At 40.2% G+C, this 16022-nt stretch overlaps 1 protein-coding gene across 2 annotated transcripts in view; it reads left to right on the top strand.

Annotated features, from left to right (window-relative positions):
* Nucleotides 1–12631: 12631 nt before the first annotated feature.
* Nucleotides 12632–16022, top strand: part of wdr75 (WD repeat domain 75) — a 99483-nt gene continuing 96092 nt past the window's right edge. Inside the window, exons 1-2 of one of the 2 annotated variants that reach the window (XM_060929032.1) lie at nucleotides 12632–12720; nucleotides 13437–13566. In XM_060929032.1, coding sequence (XP_060785015.1) covers nucleotides 12635–12720; nucleotides 13437–13566 — 216 coding nt within the window. In that variant the 5' untranslated portion in view covers nucleotides 12632–12634. Of the gene's footprint in view, nucleotides 12727–13436; nucleotides 13567–16022 lie in introns of both variants that reach the window. The other variant, XM_060929031.1, reaches the window with a different exon arrangement.

The raw sequence follows: 16022 nt of genomic DNA, 5'->3' as shown, positions 1-16022 counted from the left end.
ATAATGTGCTGGTGTATTATATAGAGTGCAATACAAGTCAAAGATTATTTACAAATCATTGTTTTCAGTTTTAATTTCAACATACCATCCCAACTTTTTCTGATTTGGGGTTGTAGAATAGAATTCTGACAGTAATTTAGGATGACCATCATCCTAAATTATGGTCAGAATAATTATGGTCAGGAGAGGCAGTGTGAGAGAGAGATCGTACAAGTAAGACCACACACATATATATACACACATACACATACATACATATATATATATATATATATATATATATATATATATATATATATATATATAAATCATCTCATCATCTCTAGCCGCTTTATCCTGTTCTACAGGGTCGCAGGCAAGCTGGAGCCTATCCCAGCTGACTACGGGCGAAAGGCAGGGTACACCTTGGATAAGTTGCCAGGTCATCACAGGGCTGATACATAGACACAGACAACCATTCACACTCACATTCACATCTACGGTCAATTTAGAGTCACCAGTTAACCTAACCTGCATGTCTTTGGACTGTGGGGGAAACCGGAGCACCCGGAGGAAACCCACGCGAACATGGGGAGAACATGCAAACTCCACACAGAAAGGCCCTCACCGGCCACGGGGCTCAAACCCATATACACACACACACACACACACATACATTATATATATATATATATATACACAGTGGTGCTTGAAAGTTTGTGAACCCTTTAGAATTTTCTATACTTCTGCATAAATATGACCTAAAACACCATCAGATTTTCACACAAGTCCTAAAAGTAGATAAAGAGAACCCAGTTAAACAAATGAGACAAAAATATTATACTTAGTCATTTATTTATTGAATGAAAATGATCCAATATTGCATATCTGTGAGTGGCAAAAGTATGTGAACCTTTGCTTTCAATATCTGGTGTGACCCCCTTGTGCAGCAATAACTGCAACTAAACGTTTCCAGTAACTGTTGATCAGTCCTGCACACCAGCTTGGAGGAATTTTAGCCCATTCCTCCGTAAAGAACAGCTTAAACTCTGGGATGTTGGTGGGTTTCCTCACATGAACTGCTCGCTTCAGGTCCTTCCATAACATTTCGATTGGATTAAGGTCAGGACTTTGACTTGGCCATTCCAAAACATTAACTTTATTCTTCTTTAACCATTCTTTGGTAGAACAACTTGTGTGCTTAGGGTCGTTGTCTTGCTGCATGACCCACTTTCTCCTGAGATTCAGTTCATGGACAGATGTCCTGACATTTTCCTTTAGGATTCGCTGGTATAATTCAGAATTCATTGTTCCATCAATGATGGCAAGCCGTCCTGGCCCAGATGCAGCAAAACAGGCCCAAACCATGATACTACCGCCACCATGTTTCACAGATGGGATAAGGTTCTTATGCTGGAATGCAGTGTTTTCCTTTCTCCAAACATAACGCTTCACATTTAAACCAAAAAGTCCTATTTTGGTCTCATCCGTCCACAAAATATTTTTCCAATAGCGTTCTGGCTTGTCCACATGATCTTTAGCAAACTGCAGATGAGCAGTAACGTTCTTTTTGGAGAGCAGTGGCTTTCTCCTTGCAACCCTGCCATGCTCACCATTGTTGTTCAGTGTTCTTCTGATGGTGGACTCATGAACATTAACATTAACCAATGTGAGAGAGGCCTTCAGTTGCTTAGAAGTTACCCTGGGGTCCTTTGTGACCTCGCCGACTATTACGCGCCTTGCTCTTGGAGTGATCTTTGTTGGTCGACCACTCTTGGGGAGGGTAACAATGATCTTGAATTTCCTCCATTTGTACACAATCTGTCTGACTGTGGATTGGTGGAGTCCAAACTCTTTAGAGATGGTTTTATAACCTTTTCCAGCCTGATGAGCATCAGCAACACTTTTTTTGAGGTCCTCAGAAATCTCCTTTGTTCGTGCCATGATACACTTCCACAAACATGTGTTATGAAGTTTCAGACTTTGATAGATCCCTGTTCTTTAAATAAAACAGAGTGCCCACTCACACCTGATTGTCATCCCATTGATTGAAAACACCTGACTCTAATTTCACCTTCAAATTAACTGCTAATCCTAGAGGTTCACATATTTTTGCCACTCACAGATATGTAATATTGGATCATTTTCCTCAATAAATAAATGACCAAGTATAATATTTTTGTCTCATTTGTTTAACTGGGCTCTCTTTATCTACTTTTAGGACTTGTGTGAAAATCTGATGATATTTTAGGTCATATTTATGCAGAAATATAGAAAATTCTAAAGGGTTCACAAACTTTCAAGCACCACTGTATATATATATATATATATATATATATATATACACACACACACACACACACATATATATATGATAGATAGACTTATGGAAATTTGATTCATTGCTTCCACAAATAAGTATGAAATAAATAATGTCTTTTAAATGTGTCACTGAAGATGAAAGTCAAGATTTCCTCTTCATGTCCTTTTATGGCACCTACAGACTGAAGTTTCAGCAATCAAATCATTACATTACACTGTGCGACATATGGATCTAATAAACCTGGGTACAAGTTTGATGTATGTAAACTTGCTGAATCTTTGGCCATGATGCAAGTCAATGTACATCATCAGCATGCGCCATCTATCTGCACTGCGACAGTGGTAAATAATGAAGTTAAGCAAGACTGGCTTTGGCACCAGTGTCATGTTGATCAGTGCATCATTTCATGCTGCGTTGGTTAGTTATTAGATACAGGTCATAGCAGTGGTCACGTTATGAGATGGTCATCCTAAATTACTGTCAGAATTTTGTCTCAGGCAACCTTTGGTTGCAAGACCATGACCACAGTCATCTTTGAACCTCTCTCACAGTGCAATGTAGGACCACAACCAAAGATATCACCACATTTCTTTCATGTTGGTCATCTTTTGTATGGGACAGCCAAAAATCAGACAAGGAGTTTTTCAGTACCATTGTCCAGAAATTGCCAAAAACACACTGTGTCAAATTCCCAAACGCACTGTCCTAAATTCCCAAACATGCTGTGCCAAATTCCCAAATACAATATTTCAAGTTCCAAAACACTCTTAACCCTTTTCCACCAAATCAGTTCCAGGGCTGGTTCGGGGCCAGTGCTTAGTTTGGAACCGGGTTTTCTGTTTCCACTGACAAAGAACGTAACGATGTCGCTCCCCTTAGCACCCTGAGCTATGGAAAAGCAAACTAGTTCTCAGCTGGTTCGCAAGTTGAACGAGTTGTGAACCAGCACCGGCCCCGAACCAGCCCTGGAACTGATTTGGTGGAAAAGGGGTATCTGTCCCAAATTCCTAAACGTGCTGCACCAAATTCCCAAATGCACCATCCCAAATTCGATGTCCAAAATTCCCAAACACACTGTCCCAATTGTTAAGCATGCTATGCCACATTCCCCAAAACGCTCAAATTCCCAGTGTCAAAACATCCTAAATTTGATATCTCAAATTCCCAAACATGCTGTCCCAAAATCCTAAATCATATATTCTAAAATTACCAAACATATCATAAAAAGTTTTCTTGTCCATTTTAACAAAAGGTTAATCCATACAGCTTTTGAATTTGATATAAACCTTTATATTTCTAAATGGTAGAAACATTTATACATTTGGGGATTTTGTTTCATTAACATCAAGAAGCTTACAAAAGAAGGAAATTCACAAACTGACCCTATATATTATCAGAGAAGTGATACAAGGCACACTTTACTGAATTTACTGTTTGCTAGTTTAAGTGATAATTATTGATTATCTTGGTTTTTTTTTTTCTTTAATGCACTGTAATTTCCTCCTTTGACCACTAGACGGCGCTGTTCTTGTTTTCCCCGTTGCATCACAAAACTTGAACAAGTGTTGCCAGGCAAAACAAACCTCGCCCGGTAGCAATTGTTTTAGTGTTATAACAACTGATTCAATCTCACAAGTGTTGTTTCTGTTCTTTCAAGGTCGCTAATACTAATGAGAACATTTTGTTTCATAAGTGTAGTGTAAAGATTCTAAATATTTGCCAAAAAGCTTTTTAAAAAAGTTACAAAACTTTATTTGACTCTTCAGAAGGACCAAACAAAAGGTAAATTTTCTTAAAATAAACACCGCTTACTTGATATCGAATGAGTAGCCTTGGCGAACCACGAGGTAAATTTCGTTTATCTTTTTATCTGTCTGAGACTACGAAGTTATAACGAGGTTTCTCTTATTTCGTTTCTAGTTTTGATCAGTTCCGAAGTTCATCAAAAAATAGAACGGGTAATCGAACTTGATCAGGATAAGTACTGATTGGTTACAAACGCTGTGTCCTAAATCACTCACTCGTTCATTACACCCTACTCACTATAGACCCTTCCCACTGACGTCACCGGAAACCGGAAGTAAACAGACCCTGCGCCATATTGGAAGACCAACAAACTCGTGATCAGGGGAAATACTTCTTCTTCTTCTTCTTCCTTCCGATTTATTGGCGGTTGGCATCCACTATGGTGCATTACCGCCACCAACTGTATTATTGCGACATTGCAATGAGGTGTGGAGCTTCAATGGAGGAGTGACAAAAAAAAATAGAATTAACTAAATCCTGTCAAAAATGCCAGTATTCTTCAGGAACATAAGAACAAATCTCCAAGCTGACGGTACTGAAAAGGCAAATAATCTCTCAAGAGTGAGACTGGTCTCCCCTAGTTCTCGAACCTCTTCTAGTAGAACGCTTCTCTGTCTACTGTATGCTTGGCATTCTAACAAAATATGTCTAACAGTCTCCATTTCGCTGCAGTTAACACAGTGACCTGTGGCATGCTTGCCAATGATGTAGAGGTTATGATTTAGTCTAGTGTGTCCTATCCTAAGTCTTGTTAGGATGCAGTGCTGCAGCACAGCAACCTATGGGCTCCCCTAGGGGAGCCCATAGGTTGCAGTGCAGCAGCACTGCAACTATTGTTCTTCTACGTGTTTCTTCTTCTTCTTCTCTTCTATTTATTATTCCTACGCAAATTTTGATTTCAAATAACTCAATAACCGTATGTCGCACACAGACAAACAATACATCAAAACGTGCGGCTCGATCGGACTCGCTATGCTATTACTTTTCTCTACAGAATACGATTTTTTCGCGACATCGTCGTGAAAAAATCGTCGAAAAAAACCCCATTCATTTCTATGGAATTAATTGAAAAAAAAAGCACTTTTTCAACGTTTTTCAAACGTCCGCTGCTCTGGCATGCTTTAAACTAGAGACGTGATTCAAACTCTAAAACGTAGGAAAACTTCTCCTCTGTGGATCTGGCATTCAACTTTTCTGCTAGGTTCTACACTTTCGGATCAGTCCCGGCTCAAACGCCATGTGGGTTCTGGGAGAAAATCCGGCTTTTGAATGGGTGTCTATTGCGTTACACACCAGTGAAGGTCGTTAACTTAGAGTGGAGAGAGGTTGAAAATAAAGCTCAAACTTTCTCGCTTAAACTGTGTTTTCAGCCACAAATTTCACTCTACAGACATGATTTTCACAAAAGTAGTAGTAAAACTTGTCCTGGTTCACACAATGTGTCTTCCTCAACGATAGGATTTACAGTTTTTGAATGACAAGCGTCAAACTGAGGATAGGGCAGCTGACAGGCCTCATTGACACCCATTATAAACGTGAGAGAAAAGTCAGTCATTTTTAAATCGCTCTACTATCATTATTTTTAACACTACAGACAAAAAATACATCATTTTATTCAGGAGACCCTTCTAGCACTCACTGTGAAAGAATTTTGTGAATAGCTGCTTCCGTTGTCGAGTTATTTGTCATTGTTCGAGGCCTGTTCCGTAGTAAAACACAGCACAAAATTCAAGACCTTGTGTGTCTTAGCTCATTGACACCCATTATAAAAGTGACAGAAAAGTCTCTAATTTTTAACACTACAGACAAAAAATTACATCAGTCTATTCAGGAGACCCTTCTAGCGCTCACTGTGAAAGAATTTTGTGAATTTCTTTTTTTTGTGAAAAAAACCCCCCAGCCTCGGTCGGCATGACACTTCACCTTAGCTGCCCACTTTATTAGGAACACTTCTGTTCGTACATACAAACTACAAACACTCTTCTTAGAGTTTAGAGTTTATTTTATTTTTAAAAGGGACAGTGCACAAATTAAACATTATCCTTGTGGTAAGGACAGATGTCTGTCCCAGGTTATAGCAGTACATGCTAATTTCTGTAGTCACTTTGTTTATACTCTTGAATAGCTCTTCTTCATGACGGCTGCTGTCTCAAGCACACTCATAATCATTGCATTGAAACATCATTGCAGGTCACACATTCACGGCCAGCAAACATGCATGACCGAATTGCTTCGCGCACTGCATCCTCTCACAATTTCCCCCGGGGAATTGTCCGGTCTAGTTATAACTTGCTCTTCTTTCCGACTCCAAGTATCCTGTCTTCTAGTGGGAACCTTTTTTTGTACAGTGCGCAGAAAGCTGCCCTTACTCTCCCTGTCCCACTGCCCCTGCCATAGTCCTAGCATTTTAGTGACTATGATGGTCTTAACTTCTGCTTTACTCAGTGGGATATTAAACTGTGCCTCAAATTTTAAAGCATTTTTGGCAAGCTGGTCTGCAACCTCATTCCCTTCAATACCTGAGTGAGATGGAACCCATAAGAAATTAACCAGAATATCTTGCTGATGCGGGTGCTCCGGTTTCCCCCACAGTCCAAAGACATGCAGGTTAGGTTAACTGGTGACTCTAAATTGACTGTAGGTGTGAATGTGAGTGTGAATGGTTGTCTGTGTCTATGTGTCGGCCCTGTGATGACCTGGCGACTTGTCCAGGGTGTACCCCGCCTTTCGCCCGTAGTCAGCTGGGATAGGCTCCAGCTTGCCTGCGACCCTGTAGAAGGATAAAGCGGCTAGAGATAATGAGATGAGATGAGATGAGATGAGAGCTTGCTGATGCAGTCTGAAGAGACTTTGAAGGACATTGTACAGTAGGTCAGGTCTACACACTGACTTGCCATGTAGAATACTGGTCAGTGCTGACATAGAGTCAGAACATATAACATTATATCTAGTTTTAACCTCTTCAATCCATTCCAGTGCAAGACAGATTGCAAATAATTCTACTGAGTAAACTGCTAGGTGGTCAGACACCCTTTTTGATATTTCTTTGTTATATTTTGGGATAAAGACTGCAGCCGCAGTCTTCCCTGTTTCAGGGTCTTTAGAGCCATCTGTAAAAATCTGAACCCCTTCAGGATATTTGTTTTGTATGTGCACATTAATCAAATAATTCACATCACTGTCCTCCCCAGCATCCTTACGCGTTTTAACTAAGTCAAGATCCACCATAGGCATAATAAACAGCCAAGGTGGAATAACCAGTAGAGGTACCACAGAACTGTGGGTCAACTCAGTTAGGCCAAGTTCCTCAGCCTGACCATTCCCGACCCACCCAAAACTATTAAAATCTGCCTTACCATGTTCCCAACATTGATTTAAAATGTACTTGGTAGGGTGAGCCTCTTTATGACCCTGTAAGTTCGTCCAGTACACCATAGCCAGCTGCTGACATCTTAAGGACAAAGGCAATTCCCCTGCTTCTACCTGAAGAGCTGGAACTGATGAGGTCTTAAATGCCCCATTGCACACTCGTAATGCCTGTGCTTGAATTACATCAAGCTTCAGTAAATGTGTCTTTGCTGCTGATCTATATGCTATACATGCATAATCTAATGTAGACCTGATAAGTGCAATATATACCTGTTTAAGTGACATCATAGTGGCACCCCAATCACTTCCCACTAGACACCTAAGTATATTTACTACCTTTTTACACTTAATAACTATTCTCTGAATGTGATCCTTGAAAGTCAGTTTGCAATCCATCCAAACCCCTAAAAACCTTACTACCTCCACTTGTTTGAGTGGCTGCCTATACAGGGTAATTTGTACAGGAGGAATGTTTCTTCTCTTGGTAAAGCATGTGTCTTCTCTACTGAAAAACGAAAGCCCCATTTAGTGCCCCAATTCTCCACAAGACTGACTGCTGCCTGAAGTCTCTTACTAACGTAAGCTGAATTTCTGCCCTTGACCCACAGTGCTCCATCATCTGCATACAAAGATTTTCCAATATTAACATCTATGTCTAAAAATATGTCATTAATCATTATACTAAACAACAGAGGGCTGCATACACTGCCCTGAGGAACTCCATTATCCACAGGATATGTGTTAGAATGTGACTGTCCAACACGCACCTCAAGGGTTCTATTTAACAGAAAATCCATCACCCAGTTATACAGCCTACCACTTATTCCCATTGCCTCTAATTTAATAAGGAGTCCCTCACGCCATAGCATGTCATACGCCTTTTCTATGTCAAAGAAAACTGCAAGAACTTGCTCTTTGTTTGCTTGAGCCTTCCTTATTGTATCTTCCAGACACAGCACAGGATCCATAGTCATCCTTCCTCTACGAAAACCACTTTGGTAGGAACTGATTAAACCCCTCTTTTCTACAATATAAGACAACCTATCTGTGACCATCTGCTCCATTAACTTACAGAGGTTAGAGGTCAACGCAATCGGCCTGTAGCTTGATGCCTCACTCAAAAGAGTGTATGCCTTACCTGGTTTCAAAATCGGAATCACAACAGAGTGTTTCCAAGCTAATGGAATAATCCCTGTTTCCCATATCAAATTAAACAACTGCAAAATTACCATTTGTGCTTGAGGACACAATTTATCCACCATTACATAGCAAATTTCATCTTTGCCTAGAGAGGTAGATCTAACTCCATTTAGAGCCCGCTTCAACTCAAACATAGAAAATGGCACATCAAAAGCCTCATCTGCAACAGCCTTTTTCTCTAGAACATTAGGGATCAGGGGAAATAACGGCAGCACGTGGAATTTAAACCCACGAGGCACTTGATTCATCATAAACCTACAATGGTAAACTTTTGTGCGGTGTTAGGGTGTTCCAACAAAGCTGATGGGAAAGGTGAAAAGAAGTCTTTCTACAGAATACCAGCTGTGATTGAGACACAAGGGGAGCAAACCAAGGAGCTTTCTGCCAGGAGACAGAGAATAAGTGCATTACTGAATGTCTGTGAGCAAAGGAGAGCCTGAACGTTGCAACCTCCCTATTGGCTGTTTGTAAAAATGTATCAATTGTTGCCCTTCATCGCGGACTCGAGAGACGAGACCTGACGAGTTAGTTCGTTGGTAGCAGAACAAAATGTCTGGACACAAATCGGGTTTTCAGAAAAGGAAAGAAAATAAACGGAGGGTCAAAAATACAAAAAAGGAGGCAGAAAATGCAAAACGAGTTAAGGTAGGACAAATGGTTACTTTTCTGAGGCAGCCCGCCGTGGCTGCCTGCAGGCTTATTTATTATAGCCCATTTAGTTAAAATAGTTGATCTAAAATGTTTATAGTTATAGTTATGTGATGTGATGGTTATCCTCAGTGTTTGAACTATGCCGATATTTTCGGGGGATCCCTTTTTTTCCCTGGGGGGTGCTTGCGCTTGTCTCGGAGCGCGGATCTCCAAACACGAGAAGCCTATCTTACGCACATATCATGCGGGCTCCACACACGCATCGCGTCTGAAGTCATAACTCATCAGGGGAAATCGTGTCCGCATTGGCCTGTTCAAAAAACAACCTCGCGTCAACAATGATACCACACGCAAGAAAAAAAAAACAGTCAGGCTACTCAACAACCAACCTGGCAGCAGCAGTCATTGTCATATCGGTTTATTTTATCTTTGATGCAAACACAACACTTCAGATATGCAAATGCTTCCCGTTACACACGATTGCTATGTCAATAAACATCATTTTGCCAATATTTTAGAGACCCCCCAACATTTCCCAAATCATGTTTTCAAGGGATCTCATGTCTGTTTCAGGGGATCTCGGATCCCCCGAGTACCCCCGTAGTTCAAACACTGGTTGTCCTGATTTAGACTGGTGTGTTTTTGTTTTTTGTTTTTTTTTTTGGGGGGGGGGGGGGGGGGGTGCGCGCGATATTGCACCCGGGTCCAGATTAGGGCAGAACCGGCCCTGGCTACATTTCAGGTGTAGTTTGTTTTATGTATGTATGTACTTGGTCTTCCAACATGGCGACTACCGAAATCTCGCGGCGCGGTGACGTCATGCGGGAACCCTCTATATAGGGAATTACTATGTAGAGGATTGGGGTGTCATGGCTCAGATGGCTAAGGCACCATACCATAAATCCGGGGACCCGGGTTCGATTCCGACCCGAGGTCGTTTCCCGATCCCTCCCTGTCTCTTTCTCCCGCTCATTTCCTGTCTCTCTATACTGTCCTATCTATTAAAAAAAAATTACTATGTAGAGGACTATATAATGAGCTCATTGATTAAACCAGGGCTTTTCAAAGTGTGGGGCACGCCTCCCCAGGGGGCGCAACGTGAGGAAAAATAAACCAGAATAAGTTACTATTGCGGACATTTAGCGAACTTCAGCTAGCCTTTGCCAGAGACAAAATGGATCGATTTTTAGTACCTAAAGCCACAGTGAGTGAGGAGACAGAGTCTGGGCCAAGCAAAAAAAGAAGGAAGTATGACCACGATTATTTAAAGTTTGGATTTTCATGGACTGGATCTGAAGATGCTCCACTGCCACAGTGTGTTGTCTGCCAAGAGGTGCTAGCTAACGATGCTATGAGACGTTTAAAATGTGTAAAAAAAAAAGGTTTTAAAAAGCACAGATGTTTTAAAATGTGTAAAAAAAAGATGTTTAAAAAAAGCAGACGTTTAAAATGTGTAAAAAAAAGAGGTTTTAAAAAAGCATAGCTGTTTAAAATGTGTAAAACAAGATGCTTTTAAAAAGCACAGATGTTTAAAATGTGTAAAACAAGATGTTTTAAAGCACAGATGTTTAAAATGTGTAAAACAAGATGTTTTAATAAAGCTCATATGTGTTAAATGTGTAAAAAAAGAGATGTTTTCAAAAAGCACAGATGTTTAAAAAGTGTAAAACAAGATGTTTTAATAAAGCTCATATGTGTTAAATGTGTAAAAAATGTTTTCAAAAAGCACAGATGTTTAAAAAGTGTAAAACAAGATGTCTTAAAGCACAGATGTTTTAAAATGTGTAAAACAAGATGTTTTAATAAAGCTCATATGCGTTAAATGTGTAAAAAAATGTTTTCAAAAAGCACAGATGTTTAAAATGTGTAAAAGAAAATGTGTACAACAACCTTTTTTTAAAATACGAATGGAACATTAAGTATAGCAACAACAAAAATTGTAAGGGGGCGCTGTTGCTTATTTATGGTGTTATTTTTGCCTCATTAATATTTGTAAATGCACAGAAAGTGATCTACAAATAGTCAGGGGTTTGTACATGTGTTTTGATATCCACAAATGTAAATTTAATATTTGTAACTTGTATTTTGGTCTTTGCAAATAAATGTGTACTTGTAAATATACTGTTTTTCATTTGCAAATCAAAAATACATTTGTAAAACTGACAATTCTGTTTGTGAAATGCGAGTCGCATTTGTGGATCAGCAATGACACGCATTCACCGCTTTTTTCCTCTGTGGCATATTTTTGAGACACTCTGCAAAATCCACAAATGCAGACAAAATCCACAAATAGCCTCACATGCACATTCACGTTCCATTTCAGCACTCTTCAATTTCAGCAATTTCAACGTTTTCCTTTGTCTTAGCACTTGTCAGATCCGTTGTCTTACCACACTGCCATCTAGTGGACGTGAATGTGCATGTGAGGCTATTTGTGGATCTTGTCTGCATTTGTGGATTTTGCAGTGTCTCAAAAATACGCCACAGAGGAAAAAAGCGGTGAATGCGTGTCATTGCTGATCCACAAATGCGACTCACATTTCACAAACAGAATTGTCAGTTTTACAAATGTATTTTTGATTTGCAAATGAAAAACAGTATATTTACAAGTACACATTTATTTGCAAAGACCAAAATACAAGTTACAAATATTAAATTTACATTTGTGGATATCAAAACACATGTACAAACCCCTGACTATTTGTAGATCACTTTCTGTGCATTTACAAATATTAATGAGGCAAAAATAACACCATACTTATTTGCTCTCTGAGGGGGGGCTGACTCTCCCACACTTTGAAAACCCCTGGATTAAACGATAAAACTTATTTGCCGCGGCACTGCTTTTCGTAATGCCTTGTGAGATAGTCTGAGTGCATATAGGGTGTAATAATGCTCACGATACATTCGGACAACACTACAAAATGGCGACCTGACTATATAGTCCACTATGTAGGGAGTGATTTGGGACACCATTTGCACCAAAAACGATTTTGACCTTTTTGGTGACTTCACCGGATGACCCTCAAAATGTTACAGGTTCTATCTGAGACCAATGCCCATCTATCCTGAAAGTTTCATGAAGACTGGTCCAGCCATTTTCCTGTAACGTTGCTAACAAAACGACCCACACATAAAGAAACCCCACTGAAAACAAAACCTCGCCCCCGGTGGACTCCACCAATCAGACCGCAGGAGGCGGGACATGACAGAATACGGGCGTGGAGAAGGAAACTCCAGAGATGGCGTCGAGGAAGTCACGTGATTGTGAAGTTCAGGGGTCATTGTTGTACGTCACAGAGAAAGATGGTGGAGCAGAGAGAGATCCGCGTGGTTCGCTCCGGCGGCAGTAAAATCAGCTTCAGGTCGCCGATCATCACCACCGACTCCAGGTCAGGGTATGAAATAAATCAGCGGTGTGGTGTTGAGTGATGTGGGTGCATTAGGCTGCTATGAACTCATAGAACACATGCTTTTATATACGCGGAGGAGTGAACTTTCCTGTAAAAGTGTCATTAAATGCCATTCTGATGTGTTTTTATCTTTAAGGTGTTTTATAATGATGAGGTGTTTTATTCACAGGTTCACTCCGAATAGCTTAATGGTATAAAAAACATATACCAGGAAAAAACTGATCCAGTGATCATTAGACCACCCTGTGGTTGATTATTTTCCTATAACTGCAGCACATGGAGTGGTTTTTTTGTATTGTGTTAGGACACTTGATCAGGAGGTGTTTATTAGTTTTCTATCACAGCAGCCATAGTGTGACCTGCAAATATATAAGTTGATATGATCTCTCCAAGATGTTTATTTAAGGAGATGTTTGGAAGGAGTCTCCAGTGTCAGCGCTGTGTGACAGCTGGAGATAAAGCTGCATGATGTTCCACAACCTTAACTGTAACTATTTAAAAAAAAAGCACCACTACATTATCATTCTTTATTTCATTAATAATTGGTAAGTTGCTGTGACAAAAGAAATTAAAATACACAGAGGTGTGCTGTAATCGGAAAATAATCAACTTCGGGTTGACTCTGCTAATCATTGTTGTTTATTTTTTAATAGTATGGCATCGTGAGCTCTCTAACAAGGCATGTTTTTGCTCAGGTTCCTGCTGTGCGCCTCTGGAGACTCGGTGAAAGTTTTTAGCACCAGTACAGAGGAGTGTGTTCATGTCCTGGAGGGTCACGCAGACCAGATCAGTGGAGTTGCCTTAAACCCGGCCAACCACCTTCAGGTCTCTGTCGCTCTCTTTATCCTATGCAGAATCACATAATCTGTCTGAGTCTGTCTGTCTTTGATGGACATGGTTCCTTGTATCATGTTTCCACTGGACAGTGTGGTACAGTACAGTAGTGTCTGTTCTTGTGCTTGCAAGATTAGCAGGATTTTTGTTTTCTCTTTTGTTTTTGGTGGAGTGAAGGTTAATAAAATACTACTTCAAATTAAGAAAGGTGTATACATTGGTTTAAGGTTTAAAGTTCACCTTTTTGACATTTGACCTTTTATAAGCACTTACAGGGTGAGTTCTAGGCCTCGCAAGTAAATTTTTGTATCAGTTGCATACAGTAAACTACAGCTCGTGATGGGTTATTGTTGAAAATGAAGTGTTTTGTTGGAGATGTGTACTTTGTACAGCTGAACGAAAAGTTGTGGTTGCATAGCAGGCGAATACTTGACCCTTTTCTTTTGAGGAGATATACCTGGGATTTTTCTAAGGAGGCATGCTTGATGGCTTTGTACCTGTTGACCTCTGGCAGGAGAATGAGTACCGGTGCCTTGCTCAATAGATTTCAACAATGTGTGATATCAGCACAACCGATCAGCGAAGATTACAAATGCATCGTCTTACCGTGGTAAAACATTTGTCAAATATTCACGAAGTCTTCACCCAACCAATTACGAACCTCAGCGAAGGATCACCAAATGCAAATAAATGCACTTTTTAAGTCTCAGTGAAGGTTAGGCTACTCCGAGCCACTGTGTTTCAGAGGCTCTCTCGAATACCAGGGATATGAATTTGAAATGGGCTCAGTGAAGGTTTGCCAAGCTTCGAGAAGTATTCGCTGCTTAGCTTGCCAACGAAAACATCACCACCAAATTTCAATACATGCATGCGTTGAAATTTTTCATGATGTTTTTGGCCACTCATGAGGCGGAGACACACGAAAAAACAACTCACGAAGCTCGAAGGACATGCATTACATGATTGGTGGTAATGGTACTAAATTTTCATTGTCAGGTATTCGCAAATTTAAACCCATCATGAGCTACAGCTCATGATGGGTTTAAATTTGTGAATACCAGGGCCTTAAACAGAGATGTCCACAAGTACCGGCGACCGGTGGTTTTCTCTGCCTACACAGACGGTCTGTGCCAGCTACTTGTTCCCAGGAAAAAAAAAACCTTGCCTTTCAGTGTTCAAGTGATTTACATTGTCTCCGCTGCCCAGAATTTGCTGCAAATTCAATTCGATTTCGATTCATTAGGTCACGATCCGATTCGATTCAATATCGATTCATGTACATATTGTCACTTTAAAACTTTTAAATAAAAACTGACCCTATTGACAAACAGCTCCATGTCTGTTTGTGCTTGTATCTGTGTATGTGTAAGAGGGACACACAGAGAGACAAGAGTTCAAGTTTGAAAGAAAGCTTATTTATTTTGGAATGAAACATATCCAGGTTTTATTTGAAGTCTAAATCAAAATTATGACATTTGGTGGCCCTCTTTTAGTTAAATAACATACCCAGGTCTGGGTTTCTGACCACAAAAAAAATAGCTCATCAGTCAAGAAATTATGCTTGACTGATAAGTCTCGGAGTGTAACAAACTATGACATTTGGTGGCCCTCTTCTAGTTAAATAACATACCCAGGTCTGGGTTTCTGAACACACACAAAAAAAATAGCTCATCAGTCAAGAAATTATGCTTGACTGATAAGTCTCAGAGTGTAACTAACCATAACAGTTGGTGGCCTGGCCATCTCTTGGTTGAATAACATACCCATAACAGGATTAAAACAATGACCAGAATTAACCAATGGTCCCTAAGACTATTTAAATAATAAAAAAATCAGTTGCTACTAGCTACTATAACTCAGTTGCTCAATAATGTAAGAAATTATGCATGACCTATATGTCTCAGAGTTTAACATGACAGTTGGTGGCCCTCTTGGTTGAATAACATATCCATGGCAGGAGTAAAACAATATGACCAGAACTAACCAACAATGACCATAAAGGAAAAAAAAAAAAAAACAGTAGCTCAGCAACCACAGCAAGTAAGATATTATGCTTCACAGGAGTCCTAGTCTTCAGGAATTGTGTAATTTTTCTGGAGAAAAAGAAGCTGGTCTACATGCTGTGGAGTGAGGCAGCTTCTTTGAGCACTAACTATGTCACCAGCGATTGAGAAAACTCGCTCCGATGGGACACTGGTCCCGGGTATGCAAAGGTATCGCTTTGCTAGGCCTGCCAGAAGAGGAAACTCCTCTGCATGCACCTGCCACCATGCCAGTGGATTTTGAGAGAGATGAATAGAGGGTACTTTCCTGTAGATGGCGACCTCTTCCTCAGCCCTTTCAGAGGGAGTTTTCCTTTGTAGTGGAGTTTCTGGTGCGTAGGCTGACCCCAGTAAAGCCATCAGAGCACATGACTCTTTTTGCCTCTTTGGTGGAGCTGGTACAGG

This window comes from Neoarius graeffei, chromosome 9 (assembly GCF_027579695.1).
Source record: "Neoarius graeffei isolate fNeoGra1 chromosome 9, fNeoGra1.pri, whole genome shotgun sequence".
NCBI classification, from domain to species: Eukaryota; Metazoa; Chordata; class Actinopteri; order Siluriformes; family Ariidae; genus Neoarius; species Neoarius graeffei.
The sequence above is the reverse complement of the archived record's forward strand: the minus strand, read 5'-3'. Positions and strand labels throughout refer to the sequence as shown.